Source organism: Astatotilapia calliptera, chromosome 8 (assembly GCF_964374335.1).
Source record: "Astatotilapia calliptera chromosome 8, fAstCal68.1, whole genome shotgun sequence".
Lineage (NCBI taxonomy): Eukaryota > Metazoa > Chordata > Actinopteri > Cichliformes > Cichlidae > Astatotilapia > Astatotilapia calliptera.
This window is the reverse complement of record NC_137429.1, coordinates 3,576,725-3,597,221: the sequence shown is the minus strand read 5'-3', so window position 1 is coordinate 3,597,221 and position 20,497 is coordinate 3,576,725. Positions and strand designations below refer to the sequence as shown.

The 20,497-nt window shown below is 42.9% G+C and overlaps 2 protein-coding genes across 3 annotated transcripts; one reads left to right on the top strand and one right to left on the bottom strand.

Annotated features, from left to right (window-relative positions):
* Positions 1–2,553: 2,553 nt before the first annotated feature.
* Positions 2,554–15,366, top strand: hid1b (HID1 domain containing b). Of its 2 annotated transcripts, none has more exons than XM_026177934.2 (19): positions 2,554–2,719; positions 4,516–4,665; positions 5,648–5,812; positions 6,856–6,975; positions 8,996–9,102; positions 9,757–9,873; positions 10,164–10,398; positions 10,495–10,551; positions 10,638–10,778; positions 11,517–11,607; positions 11,722–11,873; positions 13,058–13,136; positions 13,223–13,387; positions 13,467–13,688; positions 13,808–13,947; positions 14,028–14,111; positions 14,203–14,294; positions 14,925–15,083; positions 15,168–15,366. In XM_026177934.2, exons 1-19 carry the CDS (start codon positions 2,654–2,656, stop codon positions 15,229–15,231), a joined length of 2,406 nt encoding a protein of 801 aa, XP_026033719.1. In that variant the 5' UTR covers positions 2,554–2,653; the 3' UTR covers positions 15,232–15,366. The 2 variants fall into 2 exon arrangements, with proteins under 2 accessions (XP_026033719.1, XP_026033718.1); XM_026177933.2 differs by having other exon boundaries at positions 10,164–10,407.
* On the bottom strand, positions 14,650–19,962 carry LOC113028014 (proton channel OTOP3-like). The gene is made up of 7 exons (XM_026177936.2): positions 19,443–19,962; positions 19,226–19,362; positions 17,540–17,598; positions 17,300–17,448; positions 16,469–17,145; positions 15,969–16,127; positions 14,650–15,880 (listed from the first exon to the last, which is right to left on the bottom strand). The coding sequence occupies exons 1-7, from the start codon at positions 19,822–19,824 to the stop codon at positions 15,710–15,712; spliced, it is 1,734 nt and encodes a 577-aa protein (XP_026033721.2). The 5' UTR covers positions 19,825–19,962; the 3' UTR covers positions 14,650–15,709.
* Between the last annotated feature and the right edge of the window lie 535 nt (positions 19,963–20,497).

Genomic DNA, 20,497 nt, shown 5'->3' with positions numbered 1-20,497 from the left:
CAGTACATGTGAATGAGTCATCACTGGTAATCCACACCATCAGTTTTCAGGGAGCATATCAGTATCTGTGGAATGTCAGCCAGTCTAGAACTGCAGGTGTTTACATGCTGAAGGTAACTATAACTGGATTTAAATGAATCAGGATGTTTGATTAAATAAAACATGTTCATATTTGTCTGAATATCACATTACTGCACTGTGTTTGCTTCCATACAGCATAATCTGTTGGGAAACTCACACTACTGATGTACCAAGAAATGGTTTGGGGATTTTAGTGGGTGTGGTCTGACACAAATATGTATATATGTGTATACAGTGCTGTGCTAAAGTCTTGAGTCAACCCTCATTTCTTTACATTTTGCTTCCAAGGAACAAAAACTGGGAGAAAAAGGCTGACTATGCCAAACTACACAAGAACTGGACTGAAACCTGTGGCAGCAGGTTTTATGGAGTAATGACTCTAAATCTGACATTTCTTGGTTTACAAAAAAAAAGTAAAATTTGTAAGGATGAGGTCAGAAGAGAAGTACAACAGTGTGAAACCTGTTCAACATGGTGTAGACTCTGTCATGGGTTGATTTCAGCCAGTGGTGTTTTAGAGCTTGATGGGATGATTAACAAAAACCACCAACGTCCCAAGAAGAGCTTTAAATGTCCTTCAAGAAGCCTGGAGAACTATTCCTGAAGACTACGAATTTATTTGGTGGTTCATTGGTCAAACAGGTCGTGTTTTATAGTTTATTTGTTGTTGTCTCTTTTCATTCTGGTTGCAGACCACAGGCCTGCTGTATTTAGCAAGACCTGAAACTAGAAAATGTCCAAATTCGCCCCATGTTACAAAGTTAGACTTAAACCTGCACTACCTCTGACGCCCAGCAGGGGGCTATACCCGTTTTTCAAAAAAAAAAAAAAAAGTCAGATTTCACGGTGCTCTATCTCAATTTAAAATAAATGATAGCATCAAATTTTACTTGAGTACCATCACTACAAAGTGATTTACAAAAACACAGTGGCAGGCTCTGTACCAAGCTGCAAAACTGGATCATACACAGCTAAAGTGGCCTTGAGCTAGTTTGTCACTGAGTCATTTACAGCATTGACTTCATTGTCACAGCTTCTCTAAAGTATATAAGTTAAAATAACATATGTATTTACGCAGAAGCTAATTTATAACAAATAAATATATACGCATTTTTGCTATTAAATTTAATAATTTGCTTTTAAACCTTAAGTTAAAATAACTCGATATATATATAAACAGTACTGACATTAATTGTATGTGATTGGCCTGTTTTTGTAGTGAAGTCACTGGATGTCGCTGTTGCTCCATAAACGCCAGAACTCATTTATCCTGACTGGACCTGAAGGGGCTCTGTGCGCGCTAACGGTGCACGTTAACGAGCATCACTTTCCTGCCTTCAGGTGACATGAAGATGCAGGTGACTGTGGTCTCTTGAATGTCCCTCATATGTAAACGAAAGCAAACTGAAGAAGAATGAGAAAAGCAGGAAAGCAAATATGTACATTAGGATCCCGGAAGTCGCCTCGTTTGGATCCTGTTGGGCTGATGTTGCCTTCAGGGACTCGAGGTAATCGCTACAACTCTTATTGAGACAGAGGAGCTAATTAAAGATTCTATTAATTTAGGAAAATCCTGATTTTAATTACATATCGCAATAATAAACAATAATTTGATTGATACCGTATTAAATGTGCATTTTTAGCCAGAATGGTTTTACATGTTTTATCCGTTAAATGTTATTGAATATCTTTTATTTTACTTTGTGATATTCGGTTGGTTTTCTCTTATTTTATCTACATATATTTCTATTTATATTTGTTAGCATATAAAACCCTTATTGTTTTATTGTTTATTTGGTATTATTAATGTGCCTTTAATTCGTTAATACTGAATCTATTTATTTGTTTGTTTACTTGTTTTGTGGCATTTTTTTAGCTAACGTGCTTGTAATGCATTCGTAGATATTCGGATAATTTCCATGTTTCCCATTTCCAATTCTCTCAGTGTTTAACCACAAAACTTTTCATTATTATTTTATTCATTTTTTAAAATAACTTTTTAAATAAAGTATTTTATTCATTTGTTCAGTTTGCTATGAAACGGCTTATAAAAGAGTTTGTCTTCTCGTGTCTGTCCTACAAAAACTCTTCTTTTTGGGAGGTTTACTAAATGTTTGGGAATTTTCCATGAAATTATAAGAAAAAAATCCATATTGCAATATTCCTACGAAAATGCATACACGGATATTACAGCATCTCCCTGTTTCTTCATAAAGCAGCTTAGCTTCTTTATTTAAGATTTAAGTTGAAGTGTAGGTTATTTTATTCCACTTTATTGTGCTTGGGTTTCTTCGAGGGGGCTTTATACGTGGCTTTAGCTTCCTCCCAGTTTTGCACAGGCTGATTTTTACTCTGGATTTATGTATCATTTACTTTCACAAATATTCATACTTGTTTTTAGTACAAACAAATAATGAAATGTGTGTTTGAATTAAACACACGCTGGAAGCAGCATGAGCGTGATTTTTCCGAGCTGCACCTGAACGCAGTGGCCGCACAGCGCTGTGGATGAGGCAGATTATCCTCCCTGTGGATCCAGGCAGGCAGGCAGCAGGTGGCTGGAGACAGAAATATGGGAAACGCAGACAGCAAACTTCACTTCAGGAAAGCGGTGGTCCAGCTGACAACCAAAACTCAGGTCGGGGTTTGTTTTCTTTAAAAGGTGACATGAGGAAAGTTCCGCTGAGCGTTTGGCTTTTAGCGTTAGTGGAGATGTGGAGATAAAGTTGGAGTGCCAGATGGCAGCGTACGTCACACAAAGTGGAGAGAAAAACCTGAAAAAAATCATTGGAGTTATTTCATAAACGAGGATTTTTAAACAGAAAGCAAGCTTGCCTCTCAGAATACGGATTTTCTTCTTTTTCTTATGCAGTCTGAGGGACTCCAAACAGTCATTTTGGACTTTGTCTGTGACGTGATCCTTAAACGGCTTTAATATGCAGATGGGAATATTAAAGATTGCATCAGTTTTGGGCCAGCAGTTGTTTCTCTGGCTGACAGGTGTGTTTAAAGGTAACAGGGCTGGACGGGACAGCTGCAACGTTAATCGATTGGTCGAGTGATCGAAACTGATCCAGGTGGTGTGTGGGTGGTGGTTTGCTGTAGCGTGAAACAGATGTTAGGTCAGCTGCTGGTAAAGCTGGAATCTGGGTGTTTATGGGCTCATATGGTCTCTTGTGTTCGAAGCAGAAGTGATTGGTTGATTAGCTAAAATAGACAAAAAAGAATCAATTTTCAAGTATATTTATCCTGGGTTAAACCTGCATCGTCTTTATTTTTCAGTGTTGGTCAGACTGAAGGAGATCTTTAAAGAACTGACTTTGTCTGATTAATCAACTGTTTGCTTAGACATCAGAGTCCACAGACACTCCTGCCTGACCTCGTCTGTCAGCCTGGGCTCAGAGCACATCTGTGATGTCGTCCCACCTCGATCCCATCTCTGGCTCCTTCAGCACACCTCACCGCTGTCTCACATGACTTCCTCATTCAGCACCACAGTTCCTCGCTTATCCTTATCCTTTCTCTGATCCACAAAGACACAGCCAAGCTCCTTGTGAACTTCTCTTTACTTCTCCATCAATACTCTCGAAGTGCACTCTGCTGGGCTCTTTCTCGGCATTACTGCTGCTCACTGATCGTCACCTCTCTTCTTAACCTAGCTTCAACAACTCTGTCCCATATCTTCATGCTACAGCTCATCAGCTACATCCCTCTGTGGTGTTGTACACTGAGAACTGAGAATTTATGAGATTATGAACACAGAAAAGTACATTCTGATTGGCTAGACTATCAGTGATGGAGTAGCCTCCCCAGAGCTTGGAAAACTTGACAGAGGATGGAACAAAAGAAGAGCTTTTGGGATGCAAGAGGCTTAGAGAGCTGTTCCTGAAATAAATTACAGAAAGCTGCCTCAGAGAGTTCAGGCTGTGCTGAGGAATAAAGCCAGTAACACCAAATATTTACTGTCAAACTCTGTTTTTGCCTCTTATAACATGTTTGCAGATGTTTCCATAGGTCACTGCTCCTATTTCCTATGGAAATTATGAAGAAATGAAGGGTGACTCAAAACGTTTGAGATCTTTTTATGTCCAGCTTTTTTTTATTTAGCTTTGAAATTGTTAATTAGTTAATGGGAAAATAAAATCACTAAGTTATCAATAATGTAAATGTTGTTAATTCATTCAGTTGATTGACAGAGAATTAAATGTGTTACTCTATGTGAATAATTTGGATAAGCTTGTTGATCCTTGGTTATGTTTTCTGTCGGCCATGAAGCAAAAAGGAAAGATCGTACCTCCTCATCAACACAATGTATTTAGCAGCAGATGAGCCACACACACACACACACACACACACACACACACACACACACACACACACACACACACACACACACACACACACTGATGTTAGTGTGCGTTTCCTCTCCTGCAGCCCGTCGAAGCCTCAGACGACGTGTTCTGGGATCAGTTCTGGGTGGACTCCTCCACCACGGTTCAGGATGTTTTTGCTCTGGTTCCTGCGGCAGAGATCAGAGCCGTCAGAGAGGAGTCTCCGTCAAACCTGGCAACCCTCTGCTACAAGGTAACCTGACATCCTCAGGACTGGGGCAAGCGTGACTCAGTGGGTGTAATCGTCTTGTTTCTGAGTCAGTTTAGAGTTTTTTGCACAGACTTACTTTCAGTCTTAAACTGCTGTATAAATCAGTTTTACTCCCACATGGAATGAAACCTTAAACACTCTGCCCTGTGTCAGCCCTCTCTCACATGTTTAAGGCTTCTTAGGACATCTTCTGTCTGATCTTTGTTGCCACCAGCTGCGAGGACTTCTGTACGTTGCTTTAGAGCAGCTTTTGTCCATCCTGGATACAGTCGGAGACAAAGGAATGCAGCTGTTTGTTGTTCCCACAGTTTGATGGCAAAGGTCAAACGTAATTTATAGAAATGCAGAAAAACAGAGAAACTAAGTCTGAAGATCATTTGGTAGTTTAAGGTTTTAAAGGGCAGACAGCTGCTTTGGTGACTGGTTGAAGGTCATGTGACAAAAAGATGTGCTTTTAAAAACTCCTGAGGTTTTATTTGGTTCATGTGGAACGACCCATGCTTTTCACCATAACCTCAAAGAAGTAGCTGCTGGACAGAAACAGCTGCAAGTATTAATGTATTTTAGTGCAGCTACAAAGGCTAGCTGGTCAGAAGATATGCTATTGAAGATTTTCTGCATTTATTTGTCATGCATGATGGTCACACTGATTGGGGTTGGGGTCCGAACCCAATTTGCTGACATAGTTTTACACTTACAAGTACGATGAAGTCACGTAGAGTTTAGAAGAATGAGTCGCTGTAATAAAAACAAGCTCAAACTAATGAGTCCACTCACCAATCAGAAGCTTGATGCTTCAGTCGCCTGGTGAAAATAGAATTTTCCAACACTTTTTGTGGCCTTTAAATAAAATGATGATTGACAGGTAAAACAGGCACCTCGGGTGAATAAATAAGAGTAGACTTTTGTCTGTCTTGGTTATTTCATCTCATATTTGCACGATATTTGTGTTGGTTTTTCCCAGGCGGTGGAGAGGCTGGTCCGGGGAGCAGACTCCGGCTGCCCCTCTGAGAAGGAGCGCCAGACCGTGTTGAACTGCACGCGCCTGCTCACCCGCATCCTGCCCTACATCTTCGAGGATGCCGACTGGAGGGGCTTCTTCTGGTCCACCATCCCCGGCCGAGCGGGGGTACGGCACTGACATCTTTTAATGTATTCATCTACGTGGCTGTTTTTAGTCTTACCTATACTGGCCATTTTATTTATTCCAAGTAAAAACACCAAATATTTGCAGCTTTATTGTCACATATCATTGAAATGATGATATTTATATATTTTGCAGGTATTAGTTTGGTAGCTGATTAAATGCTTTTAGTAACTTTTCAAACAAAAGTAGAGACAGAAAAGTCAGAATCTATAGTTCATAAAACTGATCTTTGCAAAAGAAGAAGAGGAAGAGGGGAAAAGGGAGAAAGTTATTTAAGAACTCCTGCCACGTCTCAGAAAAATCTTTTAGCTTGCAGACAGTTTGTTAGGTTTAATCTGTCGGCTCTGCGGATATCTGAGGACTTGAGCCTCTCTGATATCTCCACCTTTAATAATCTGCGCCGGTTCAAAGCGATGGGTCCATCTGATTTTCAGAACAGACTCTGCAGTGTGAGATGAGATTGCTGATGCTTTGACGTGTCTGTCCAAATCCCTCCTCTCCCTGCCTTCCCCCCGTTTCCCACCTAGGGCTGCTGGGTCTCTGGTTACCCGGTCGGCAGGGGACTGCGTCCAAACACTGCCCATATTGTGTCTCCAGCTCTTTCTGGCCAGCGGTTGAATTTAGAAGGGATTGAATGTCTCTTAATGAAAGTGGGAGACTGAAATAAAGTGCAGAGCAGCTGCTGGTTGGAGCAGGCTGATTACTCAGTATTGTATGAATGAAACGACTCTGTGTGGCTAACGGATGGTTGAACTCTTATATTTGATTATGGATTTATGCTGTGGAAAGATACAAGTGGACAGTGTTTGGAAAAACCTGTGTATGTGGTTTAGAGTTAAATGTGATGACCCATCCATCATTTTCTTGTCTGTTTGCTCAACATAAAGCAACTAATTGGGACTTAAGTGACATAAAAACCAACTCTGAAATGGATCCAGAGCGGCACAAAAACAACAAATTGACTTACCAGCAACGATACAGTAAAAGTACCATAAGAGTCACAGCATCAGCTCTTCTCCCTCCAGCACTTGGACCACGATGCTGATGACGAAGGTCGGCCTCTGGCTGAGTCCCTGCTGCTGGCCATTGCTGACCTGCTCTTCTGTCCAGATTTCACCATCCAGAGCCACAAGAAGAACAGCCCGGTGAGTCTGGCAACCCCCCGCATCACTGACCATGCAAAAGTAGCCTTACTCATTATGTAGCTGGTCACAGCTGCCCCTCCGTAAGCCTGGTTCTGCCCTGTGTTTCTCCCTGTTAAAAGGGTGTTTTTTCCTTCCCACTGTCAGCGAGTACTTGCTCACAGGAGGCTGTTTGATTGTTGGGTTTGAAATATTTAATTTCTGGGCTTTTAGGGTCTTAACATGGTTTTTGTTAATTAACACTGAAAACAAAAAGTTCAGGTAGATAAAGGATTAGACATATAAAAATATTGACCTGAAGGTGGTTTGGAGTTATGCCTTTCAGAGTCGTGGTTTGTTTGCTTTGTTTTAGCTCTGAATCGACAGGCGTGTCAGCACTTTACAGCTCATATAAAAGAAGTAAGCCTGTTATTTGCTCCCGTGGCAGCACCTCTTAGCGCCGTTATCTCTTAACACAACCTTCTCGGGCGGTAGCTCAAGTTAATGAGTGACTCTGTGGGACGCGAGGAGAGGGGCCATGTTTGGAAAGGGTGGAAACGTCTTTATTGTGCTCCGCAAACATTCAGACGTTTGAGAGACTGGGAGGTGATCTCATCGGATGACTCCTTACTCCTTGCTACCTCACGAGGAAATGTTAAAATCAAGGAAACTGTGCAGGAGAATGTGGAAAATAGCCAGCAGCTGCTGTTTGTTCCCACCTGCCCCAGTGACCTCTGAGGCATGAAGCAGGCGTGTGCACAAAGAAACACATGGCTGGAGGGAAACCTCATTTGTGCCTTGAATTTCAGCTTTCACTTCCTGGTATGGATTTAGTGATGCAGAGGTCAAAAGCCCCTGCTTGCATCCACAGACCCTCCCGTGTGACACGAGCGGCTAAAACAATGCACAGCATGTAAATAAATGTACTCATGCAGAAAGCTTGCTTGTCTTGTGACCTGAGTAAACACTTTCCTAGTGAGTTTATGGTCTCCATTATGAGTTTTAAGCTTTATTTATTAGAAGTTAATGTTTTTTTTATTGTGGTTCTTTTTAGAATAAATGAAGACAATAAAGGAAGGTATGCATTACGGTATAGTGAGCCTGCAGTGTCCCTCGGTCTCACAGGTTTCAAAAAGAATGAGCAACACTGCTCAGCTTGAGGCTTCTCAGTGCATACACTAATCAGTGGGTGACATGAGGGCTGCTATGTCCATCTTTCACATACAGTCTGTGCGTATCCTATGCTCACCAGAGTAAAAGGATTCAGTGACCTGCTTCCTTTTTGTTTCACTTTCAGATGTTTGGTGTAGGTCCCCGTCCCATACTTGGTTTGGACACTTCTTCAAAGGTCTAAAATAACTTCCTTTCGTAAAGAAAGTGACTTGTGCTGAACGGCTATGCAAAGCTTTTGCTTTTAAAGAGTATCCCACGCTTCAAGAAGAACACCAGAGTTCACTGCGGTTGGCGTTTGACACCAGTGAACTTCATTGTGTGGCGTACGTGGAGCTGTCAGTTCACTTACAGCGGTAGCACCTTGTCACATCTATTCATAAAGCTGTAGTTATCTCTGCGGAGGTGTTACATGCAGATATTGTCAGCGGAGGGCTTAGCTTGGTCCATTTGATGACTTGCATGGTAGAAGTAAGTGTGAACTCAGTCCCGGAGCTCTGTTTAGACCTCCAGCTTTAGCTGTGGACAAGAATCCACGTCTGTGAGTAAATGAGGCTAACACTCCACACACCGCCTCTCCCTCCAGGTGTGAGGCAGGGGGAGGAAAGCTGAGTGTGTGAGAGAAGCTCCTGGCGTCACAAACACACAGACAGTACATTCCTATGAGTCAAGCTCCACCTTTCAGTGACCTCTGTGGCCCCGCCTCGAGAACGACCGTTCCTGCAGAGGTCACGTTTGCAAAGAACTTTCAGCTTCAAGTCAATTCATAATCGATTATCAAACCTGTCGTGAGTTCAGCTCATTAGTAATTTCAGCTCTCGGGGACCTTCGGGAGGAATGTCACTGAATGTTTTACCTGTTGTCTCTGCTGCAGGATACAGCTGATGACATACGAGCCATAGACAGCTGTGAGTACATCTGGGAGGCCGGCGTGGGCTTCGCTCAGGCACCTCCTCTGAACTACGTCCACGACCTGAACAGGTGAGACTTCAGCATCCTTTCAGTGCTGGTCATCGCAGTGTTGGCTCATGTCTGAGCTTACATGTATGTAATCAATACTGATTTGGGCTCCTGCACATGTGGAACTACTGCAAAAAGAAATGTAATCAGAATTAATGTGCCTGGGCTGAGCGTCTCCGTGCGGGAGTCTTTTTGAAATTTTGGATGAATCTGTTTCATTGAAGTCAGTCACATCGATATCCAACCAGTCTTAGCTCCACCTCTGCATCCACACTCGCCCCAAAGAGGCCGTCAAAGTTTTTCTCTCTTTATACTCTGTTTTTGTCATCCGATCCAGATTTGCTGGTTTCAGCAGGACAAGTGAAGATTAAAACCTCACGTGAACAACAAATCAGTATTGAGCGCTCCTGCTTGTGCTCTAACAGCTTCAGCCTGGACGACGAGCCGTTTCTTTTTAATTGCCGTTAACAGAAGAAACAATGTTTGTTTTCTGTATGCAGTAATAAGTAAAGCTGTGCTGCTGAATTTAATCTTCTAAAATGATGAAACCCCCAGATTAGACATCACTACAGATTCCTGATTATAATCATTCTTTTGCTATCTCGCAAATTCAGTTTGTATCAGGCTGAATTCACCTACTAACATCCCTCCATCCTGTGCTAACGCCCTTTCCAGGACAGAGCTGCTGAAGTTACTCCTCACCTGCTTCTCTGAAGCCATGTACCTTCCTCCCTCCGCTGAAAACAAAGTCCTCAACCCCTGGATCTCCTTCTTCTGCTCCACAGCCAACAGGTGACTTTATACCTGACAACACCTCACCAGACGGAGTGAGATAACTTCTCTCCTGTTGAATTGCACTCTCTGCTTCTCTGTTTTAACGTTGAATTTATTAGAAAATCCAAAACCTTTGTGACAGTGAATTCATCCGTCTTAAAAACTAAAAACAGGGAATTCATTTTAAGGAGTGTTTGTAGGTCTGTGTTCAGTAATATTTGACATACAGAGCAGGGGTATACATCACTACAGCCTTTCATTCATCCTCGTTAAGCTTGTGCAGACTCACCTCCACCTGTTTTTCGCAGACACGCCCTGCCTCTGTTCACCTCCCTGCTCAATGTGGTTTGTGCCTACGACCCCGTGGGCTACGGCATCCCGTACAACCACCTGCTGTTCTCAGACTACCGGGAGCAGCTGGTGGAGCAGGCGGTCCAGATCCTTATCGTCACCCTGGAGCACGAGGCTGGCTCAGCCGCCAGCGCCGCCCTCCAGGCCCTGGACCCCTCAACATGTCCCTCAGCTGAGGAGGAGCAGCAAGAGGTACATACAGTGAGTAATTAATCCACATATATACAAGTATATTTTTTTTAAGATTATGATTTAAAATATAAACACTGATGCTGATTTATTTTTCAGCCTGGTGGACCTGACAACCTGTTTGTGAATTATCTCTCCAGGATACACAGAGAGGAGGTATTGAAACATCCAGCCGTTCAGCAGCTAACAGCATGATCCCCTGGGATGTTTATGAGTGTGTGTTCTCCTTGTTTGTTCATCAGGACTTGAGCTTTGTCCTTAAAGGTCTGGCTCGGCTGCTCAATAACCCTCTCATCCAGACGTATCTGCCCCGATCCACCAAGAAGATCCAGTTCCACCAGGAGCTGCTGATCCTCTTCTGGAAATTCTGCGACTTCAACAAGGTGCGAGCACGAAATGCAACAGGAAGCCAAGGGATTCTCAGGAAATGAGAATATTTCATCAACAAAAACAGCTGCTCGTGTGCAACCACGGTGGTCAGGTCCTAGTGAACTGAATGTGGAGAGGACAGTGTGTTTGTATGGGACATTACTGATGCTGACTGAAGTTCTTACTGCTAAATAGATAAACAAGCGTAAGTGTGGCCCTCACATGTAACCCTCATTCAAAACAGTGTTTAAATGGCAGAATGGGGAAAAGGAAATAATCAGGAGAAATGAGAACATTTCGACACAGTCTGTGGTAAAATGCTGCCCCCTGCTGGTGAAGGCTGTGATTACAAAAACACATCATGGTTCTGTGTTTTTCCTTTTTATGATTGGTGTTCATTTCAAGATAAATTTTGTAGTAGTTCGAGAATTAACTGAAAATATTTTTTCCATTTTATTTCCTAAAATGCGATTACAACGTTAATCTTGAAGACTTTAGTATAATGAAATTAACAATAGTAGTAATAAAAAATAAGATCCTGGATTAAAGTCGTAATTTCACTTTTTTGTGAAAAAAAACTTTATTCTCAAAATAAACAAGAATAATTGAAAAATTTGGTTCCTTCTCAATTGTTTCTTAATGTGGACTTAGTCCTGGTTCGTAGGTGTGTGTGGGGCTGATGAAGTTGTATGTGTGATGGAGTGAAGTGGAGCAAACAAGCCAAACCTGATTTTGTTATTTTTGTGTTTTAGAAATTCCTCTTCTTCGTCCTGAAGAGCAGCGACGTGTTGGACATGTTGATTCCCATCCTCTTCTACCTGAACGATGCCCGAGCGGATCAGTGTGAGTCACGTCTCCGTGCATGCGCGTGCGTGTGAAACAATAAATATAAATCTGTATAAACTGTCATCGCTCCCTGTGTTAAAAACAAAACATTTCCCCTGTGTGCGTCTGCAGCCCGGCTCGGCCTCATGCACATCGGCGTCTTCATCCTGCTGCTGCTGAGTGGAGAAAGAAACTTTGGCGTCCGTCTGAACAAGCCGTACGCTCTCCGTGTGCCCATGGACATTCCTGTGTTCACAGGAACCCACGCCGACCTGCTCATAGTGGTGAGACGTTATGGCGTGAAATAAATGAGAGAATCTATTTCTTTCATTTATCTACGAATGAAGGCAGAAAATCCTGTGTTTGGCAGAAAGAAACCACGGGATGGAGCGAACTCTTGGGTTAGCGAATTATCAGTCACCTGGTAAAACATGCCTGGCTTTACTGGCTTTCTGGATAGTGCTGAGAACTACAGAGTACTAACTGGACATTTCAGTCAGGCAAGTTTTAACCTCTGTAGTAGATCCAGAAAGACACGGTCCGTTTTGTGTCTGGACCAGGGGTATCAAACCCCAGTGCTTGACGGCCGGTGTCCTGAAACTCTTCCATGTGTCCCTGCTGCAGCACACCTGAATTAAACTGACTGCATGCTGAGGTGGCAACACCCAACCCTGCTCAAGTACATTTAAATAAATGTAAGAGTTTGGAAAAATGTACTTCTAAAAGTACTTTTATTGCACCATGTTCATTCACTCCTGGGCGTCTGTAACATGAATCAAGTAGCTGAACTGCATCCTCAGCATGCAGTCAGCTTCATTAGAGTCTTGCTAATGATCTACTAATTTTAGTAGGTCATTAAAGCAGCCCTCGACGACTGGAGTTTGACACCTGTGGTCCAGACTGGATATAAAAGATGGATGTGTGCAGGATTCTTATGCAGTTATCAGCTAACGATAGCAAACTTGGTTAACGATGCACATTTACAGATATTTAATTGGTGATAACAAAGTACCAAAAGCATTTATGGGTTGGCAGTGTAGAGTTCAGAGGCTCCAGTTAATGGAGCTCAGGCCTTGCAGGGATGTAGATCCCAGGTGCCTGCTAGCGTCCGATCCTCCAACTTTCAGCTTTACCAGTATCTGTGGATGGTTCCTGTGACTGCAGCAGGTATTTAATTAATGCAGAAAGACAAATTGCAGCAACAACCACAAAAAACAAAAAAACATTTTATTTGACCTGGAATAAAACATTTTCCCTCTTTTTAATTGTAGCTAAATGTCATGTACATTCTGGTCTTGCATTTTCAATTAAACGCTCTCCTAAAGATCTCAGGACATCATAGTTTTTTGCATTTTTATAAGACAGACAGGATATTTTTTGTGGTTTGACTTTGTGATGGAAGCTTGAGTGTTTTTACTTTCGTTTTCAGTCTCCACTGAGTTTGTTCCAAGTACTTTGTCATGTTTAGATCTTCCACAAAATCATCTCCAGCGGACACCAGCGTCTCCAGCCTCTGTTCGACTGCCTGCTCACCATCATAGTGAACAGTGAGTATTACAGTGCAAATGCTGCCCCCTGGTGGAGGATCAACAGAGCTGCTTGAGCCTTGGGATGACCTTTTGTGCTTCCACAGTTTCACCTTACCTGAAGAGCCTGTCCATGGTGGCAGCCAACAAACTGCTTCACCTCCTGGAGGCCTTCTCCACGCCCTGGTTCCTCTTCTCCTCACTGCAGAACCACCACCTGGTCTTCTTCCTGCTGGAGGTCTGCAACAACATCATCCAGTATCAGTTTGATGGTGAGAACGCAGACACAGGCTCATCGGTTTGCAGGTCACGGCTTTTGCCCAAATAACAATCTGAACCCTCCTTTCACAGGTAACTTCAACCTGGTGTACGCCATCATCCGTAAGCGAAACGTTTTCCACCAGCTGGCCAACCTGCCGTCCGATACCACGTCTATTCAGAGGGCCCTGCAAAAGAAGAGGAGGACGGGAATCTCTAGGGCGAACTCTGTAGAGAATGAGTCCATGGAGGGCTCCAGACCTGCTGTACCCGCCGAGCCCGGCACACTCAAAGCCAGCTTAGAGGCCACTCCAGGTAGGAAGTAAGAAGTAGAATTTCAAATAACGAGGATTTTTACTTAGTCTATATCTGGGGTTTCCAAAAACATCGAACTGTTCCTTTAAAGGCCTTCTTCATGTCATCATGTGTTGTAGGAATCGATAAGATAACAGAGAAGTCTCAGGTGAGTCAGGATGGAACGATGATCACTGTGCCACATTTGGACTCTCCGCACACGTCTAAAAGCAGCATCGCAGCCGGAGCCAGCGACAGCGAGTCTGAGAGAGATCACGAGGTGAGCAGATGGCTCGTCTCTCTCACACACACACAGAAGTTTAGTTGCTGCAGTTAAAGTGGTTTATTTTTTGGTGTTAGGTTAACCGCATGCAGTCGGAGTCGGCGAGGAGTCGACTGTCGAGCGTCTCATCAACGGCTGCGTGGAGCGCTAACTCCGACTGGGTCAGAACAAATCCTTCATCTGCTCACATTTACCTTCTACCTTCTGCTCCGTGGGTGTATTTTCTGTCATGTGACGTCCTCCATCATTTAGGTCTCCTCGTGGAAGGCCAAACTTCCCCTGCAGACGATCATGAGGTTGCTGCAAGTCCTGGTTCCCCAGGTGGAGAAGATTTGCATCGACAAGTAGGAAATCCCTCAGATTTTAAACTAAACGATGCATTATGTGATAACTAATGAATACCTGTATTAGTTAATGAGCAGCACCAGGCAGGGTTGGAAGAAATGAACCAAAACTGTCTTAATGCAAAGTTATTGTCTGTGACCTGGAATGTTATTATAATAGATTAACATGAGCCCGCCTACAGTTTTAACAGAATTCATTCAGAACTTTTTGAGCCATCGTGTTTACAGACACACACCTGCAAACACAACCTCCTCCTCGAGGTAATTATTGAATCGTGAAGCTTTCGTTTCTGCCTGCAGTTGTTTTGTTTGACCTGTAAGCTTCACTTCTATATTTGATCTCTGAAAACATAAATTAAACATAAATGACCTCATTTATGTGTCTGTATGACATTTAATACAACGAGCGTGCACTTTTCTTTGAAGAAATGAAATTTGTTGCACTTCTGATTGAAAAGTTATTTTTGCAGAACAGGTTCACTTTAATAAACTCATTTCTGTGGAGCATCAAACATGTTAATTTAAACAGTAGCACTTTTTACAGATTTATCACATAAAAGTTACTATTGATTCTTTGCATTTAGACGTCAGATTTATTCTCAGTGTCTCGCGGTTTATTGTCGTCCTCAGGGGTCTGACTGACGAGTCGGAAATCCTCAAGTTCCTGCAGCACGGCACACTCGTGGGTCTCCTACCCGTCCCCCACCCCATCCTCATCAGGAAGTACCAAGCCAACGCTGGCACAGCCATGTGGTTCCGCACATACATTTGGGGCGTCATCTACTTACGGTAAATAAACCTGCCTGTATTCTTTGGGATGTGTTCAGTGAACTCCTCTATTAGCGTTTTGGTTTTTTTCCTTTCTTCCCGCAGTAATGTTGACCCTCCGATCTGGTACGACACCGACATCAGGCTGTTTGAGATCCAGAGGATTTAGAGGAGCTGCTGGTTTATCTTCCTCACACCTGAACCGTTATTAAAAATCAGGACGGCTCATTCTTGATGCCAAGTAATGTAAAGATGAAGAATGTGTAAATGTGTCCAATTAAAGGAAAAATGTTAATATCTGGCAGTTTTGTAGGACATTTATTTATTTTGCCAAAAACGTGAGTGCTTGTTGCTCCGATGTGTGATGACAGGAAGGTAAAAGTCTTTAAAATAATCTCATCAGAGACCCCGGGGTCCTGAATCTGCTGCTCTACCAATATATCTGCCTAAAACTTTAAAAATGCTTTTTTTAAAAACGTGCATATATCAGGACGCACAGGCCAGAAGACTGCGAGGTGCTGTCATCTCCATATTTTAAACAACATGAAGTTCTATGATGAGGGGCGAGCTTGTTCTTGAGTTGGTTTGTGTATTCAGTAATCCGGTTTTTGGATCGTGTAGTCTAACAGGGATGGAGTCTGTGCGTGTCATGCAGAGATGAGCAGCTCCGTTAAAGCTGCCACCGAGTGCATCCTGTAGAAGACGCTGAGCGGCTGACCCAAATTCATCATAATAAACCAAGTGGTGAAGCCGAAGAACTCTTTTCCCAGGCCGTTCTCGAACTGCGGGTGGACTCCAAATGCAGGAATCAGCCACAGCTAAAGAAGAGGGAACATCTACGTGTTATTCAAATACTGAACATTTTAAAATATTCTTTCAAAACAGGTTCATAAAACACAGTAGTACCATGATATTTGAGAGAATGAGGAAAGCGCAGATCTCTTGTCTCACTCTTTTGGCCCAGGGTTTTGTTGCCCCCTGCTCCTGGACTGTAGGGGGCGCTGATATTTTGGCCTCCAGTAGAGATATATCTGTCTTTTTGTTCTCTTGTGCTTTTTTCTTCATCTGTAAAAGAGTTTTAATATAAATATGAAAAATTTTAATGCCTTTCAACACATCAGTAAAATGTACAGGGGCTCTGAGGTGCACAAAAAGAACCATTTCAGAACATATTTAAGAAAAGAAAAAACAAAACAAAAAAAAAAACAAGAAAGCAGCAAAAATAATCCCAAAACATGACAGGAAACCAAAAAAAACCCCACAATATACAATATATAAACTAAGATGACATTTGAGAAAACAATATTTCAGAAAAGGTTATTTAGGACAATGTAACAATATTAAAAATGAAACTTCAGTACTTCTGAGTTACACCTCAGAGCTACTATATGAAGAAAAAAAAATACTTTGAAAATACTGCTCATCTGCTTCTTCTTCTTCTTCTTCTTGATGCTGAGGTGTGGGTGTCTGTGGAGGCCTTCAATGATGAAGATGTTCTGGAGGATGAGCTCCAGCAGACTCAAGAGGGAGTAGGACAGATCCAGTTCCCCCAGAGGGCCATCGGTGCCTATGCCCAAAGCTGCCACCACGGAGAAGTAGGACAGAGCGAGCTGGCCCAGGGCCGCCGCCATCAGGAGGACCACATCCAGCCTACGAGAGGGATTAGGCCCCACTTCGCGTGCCCTACTCTCTAACCTTTGGACTATTAGCCCGACCAGAGAGCAGAGAGACATGATGGGCATGACGACTAAATGATAGCCATAAAATATGAAGAAGGCGGTGAGGCGAAACTCCGGCTGGCTCACATAGACCTGATAGAGAACGAAGGCAGTCACTCCTGCAGCCAGAACCAGGCCCCCAAACACGAGGCCCAATGTGATCCCACCTGTGCACACAATATACAGGGTCTTCTTCTCTGTGACGTGGTGATCTGGACCCGTTATGCGGCCCACGTTCTTCCACATCACATAGATCAAGCAGCCTGCCATCAGGTAGTATTCTATGTTGAAGGGAAAAAAGATTTCAAAGCCCTTCCTGAAGGCGAGGCAGGCTGTGCTCGCGTTGCACTGACAGGTTGAATTCCCTGCAGGAAGGAAGAGAACTTTAAATACATTCCTTTTAGTTTTGCATCCATCTTGCAGCTACATTAGTAAGTCGTATGTCATAATTGAATAAAGTGAGCTCAACCATACAACCTTAGGATCCTGAGTGAATGTGGCCTTTCTTGCAGTAACTACCTGCTAAGTCTGAGCTGTCCCTATCAGGTGTGTCGTCATCAGCGAGGCCGTTTCGTTTTCCCAGCTCGATCTCCACGTGGATGTTGTCCTCTGTCACGGCGTTCAGCCACAGCAGTAGATCAGTGGAGAGGATCATCATCAGTCCAGACCTGCAAACCTAAAGTTAGAAATCTCTTTCTCAAAGTAGCAGGTGTATGAAAAAAAATGCATGATTTATATAGCGAATTTAGTAATGCGCACCTTGTGATTATCTTGTGTCTGTGAATGCAGTCTTTGGAGTGAGCCCACAGTAAATATGTCTACAAAAGGAACAAAAGTTTGGTTATTCAAAAAGGACACACCCGAAATGACGGCAAGCTTGTTTTCAAGTCAGGGAGGGTGGAGAGGAAAGGTGAAGGTATGTAACAGAAAATAGCCGACATATGATCTGAAATCTTAACGTGAAAGGGACAAAGATGAGCCCGAGGAAGAGCACCTGACTTAAAGTGAACAGCAAAGAACGAGAAAAGTTTAGTCAAAGCTGTCAAAGCTGCATCCTTCTACTAGAATACTCAGTGGACCCAAAAGCCTTTCCTTATAATAAGGATTATTTTGAACTCAAATTCATGCAAAGCTCTAGTAGAGTTCAAGAGTGAAAATATGGAGCTAGAATAAATCTGGTCACAGAAATAATTAGATGGTTATTAGCAATATCTGCTCACTCACTGGAACAGCTGCAGTCTCCTACAGCCTGTGACTGCACAGTAAATTACACATAAAGTACATAAATGATTACTCTAAAGTTAAACCTAAGGCAAAAGTGCCTTAAATCCACTTCTCCTTTATTCCCTGATAGAAAAGTCCATCTGCATGTAAGAGAAAATGAGCATAATGTTCACTTCATGTTGGACCTGAGATCAAGTTTTAATCATTCATTTCATCAGTTTCAGGTCTTAATATCTAATTGACAAGTATTTTGAGTGCAATTAATACAATATTAAAGTAATAAAAAATCCACAGCTGCAACATCAAAGATATACCCACATCAATAAATTCATAAATTTAGCCCAATAACTGCCCATCGTGTACATGAAGTGTCATTTCACGAGTACAGTCACTTTCGATATACAACCCGTGAACGGCTACGCTACTTAAAAGGGATTTTAATGCTTACTTGAGTAAAAAGTCCGAGTACTTTTTTCCACTTTGCAGAAGAACTGTGCATCACAAGATTATGTTTCACTTTTTATGAGCTCCACTTTTCACCGCCTATCGTGAGCTTGAAAACTGTGGTTTGCGCACCATTTCTTCCCACTTCTTAACAATCTGACTAAATATTCAGACTTCCTGTGACCCCTGGATGTGCTGGGCACCTCCCCGGCATTGATTCACCTGTCGAAACTCCAAGGTCACGTGTCGTGGGCGTTTTGACCCACGCGTCGGAGCGGTGTTTCGAAACACCTGCGCTTCTAAACGTGAATATCCCATCCCTGTCCATCGCCAAGGACACGGATTTAAGCACCAACAGAAACACCTTCCTTAATGTTGGCTTTACTTTTTCTGGAGAAAACTTGCTTTTCAAATGCTGTCCAGTCGTCCAATATTTGGAATATAATGACTAATCTCACCATTTTCTTGATTTGGAGTCAACAGGTAAAATTGGCTGAAGCGCAGGTGAAATAATCCCTAGAATGCCTGCTGACCTGTGCTGCCTTGGCCACAGAAATGAGAAAGTCTTAGAAATTTGATCCGTTTACTCAGTTTCTCTTCATCAAATTACTTGAACGTCTTTGAATCAGATAATGAAATAAAATATTCATTTTCATGAGATGACTGATTGGTCTAAGTGTAGAAAAGATAAGCACTTTTTTCTGTTTAGCTCCAGCACTTAGCTTCCTGCACTCTCAGTAACAACTTGCACCAGTTCAGCCTGCCTTCGGATTTTACCTGCAGAGTGAGAAAAGGAGCCTCCATGAACGGTGAAATCAGCGTTGCAGCAGGCTTGCACTCCCTCGTACTCATCAAATAACCGACCCTGAAGACAAACAGCAGCAGGCTGAAGGCAGCAAAGAGCAGGAGAGCCACTGTAACATGAAAGCGCTGTTAGAAAATCCAAGCACACCCTGTGAGCAGTCTGCTTTAAAGATCGAACACGGGAACTTACGGATGACAGGGACCCCCCCGGCGTGGTGGTCTCTGTGCGGGCTTATATCCGGATGTCTCCTGGCCCACAGCAGGTACCAGAACATCCAGATCAGGCTGATCCCCATGAGCACCAGCAGGAACACCTCAGGCTCCTGGTGGCTCAGACCCTCAGGGTTGAAGTTTTCGCCGATCACCAGAGCGGTTCCCAGCAGAACCACATTGAGACCCACCAAACCAGAGATTAGGCGTCTCCCACTGGGAACCCACAGCAGCACCGGGTCCAGCTCCTGTTCATGAGTCTGATGATGGTCTGAGCTCTGGAGAGGTTCACTAGTGGGATTTTCAGGTGTCCCACAGACAGTATCCAGCTCCAAGTCTCCAGCATCACGATCCGTGCTCATGCTTCTTCCTCTTGTCTTCAAAAGACACTTGTTTCCTTTCCTTTCAGCTGAAGTTCAGCGTGGAGACATGCGTCTGACAGGGCGCGACAGTCCTCTAATGCGCCTTCCCACGGCTCCCACACGGCTGTAGGTGTGGTCATGATTTTAACACACCTACACAGGAAATGCATCATATTTACTTTGCAAACTGGTCCTTTATTCACCTGCTGAGCAATTCGGACAAAGTTTACTTAATAGAAAAATTAATGAATTATTAATTTAAAAAAACTAACAATCTAATCTAAAGGCTTGTAAGTGGTGTTTGTCAGTACACAGCATTACAGAACTGAAATGTATGAACCTGCCCTCTGCCAACAAGTAGAGTTTACAAACAAGCCGCAACAGGACCTGACTTAAGTGTGTGACGCCATTCTTATCGCTTCGCCGCTTCGAGCTGCTGTAATGGTTGAGTGGGAACGATAACCCGATCAGCTGATTATTTTTATTTTCACTGTTTAATGACACAAAGCTGTCTGCTTGCTGTGCATGGAGGGCCAAAGCATGTGCATTATTAAATACATTTTTTAATTCTTCATTTAGACATTAGCCTACAAATGTATTAACTCATTACTAAATATTTCAAATCACAAACGGATTTCACAAAAAATAATTAAACTCTCCACAAAAACCTAAT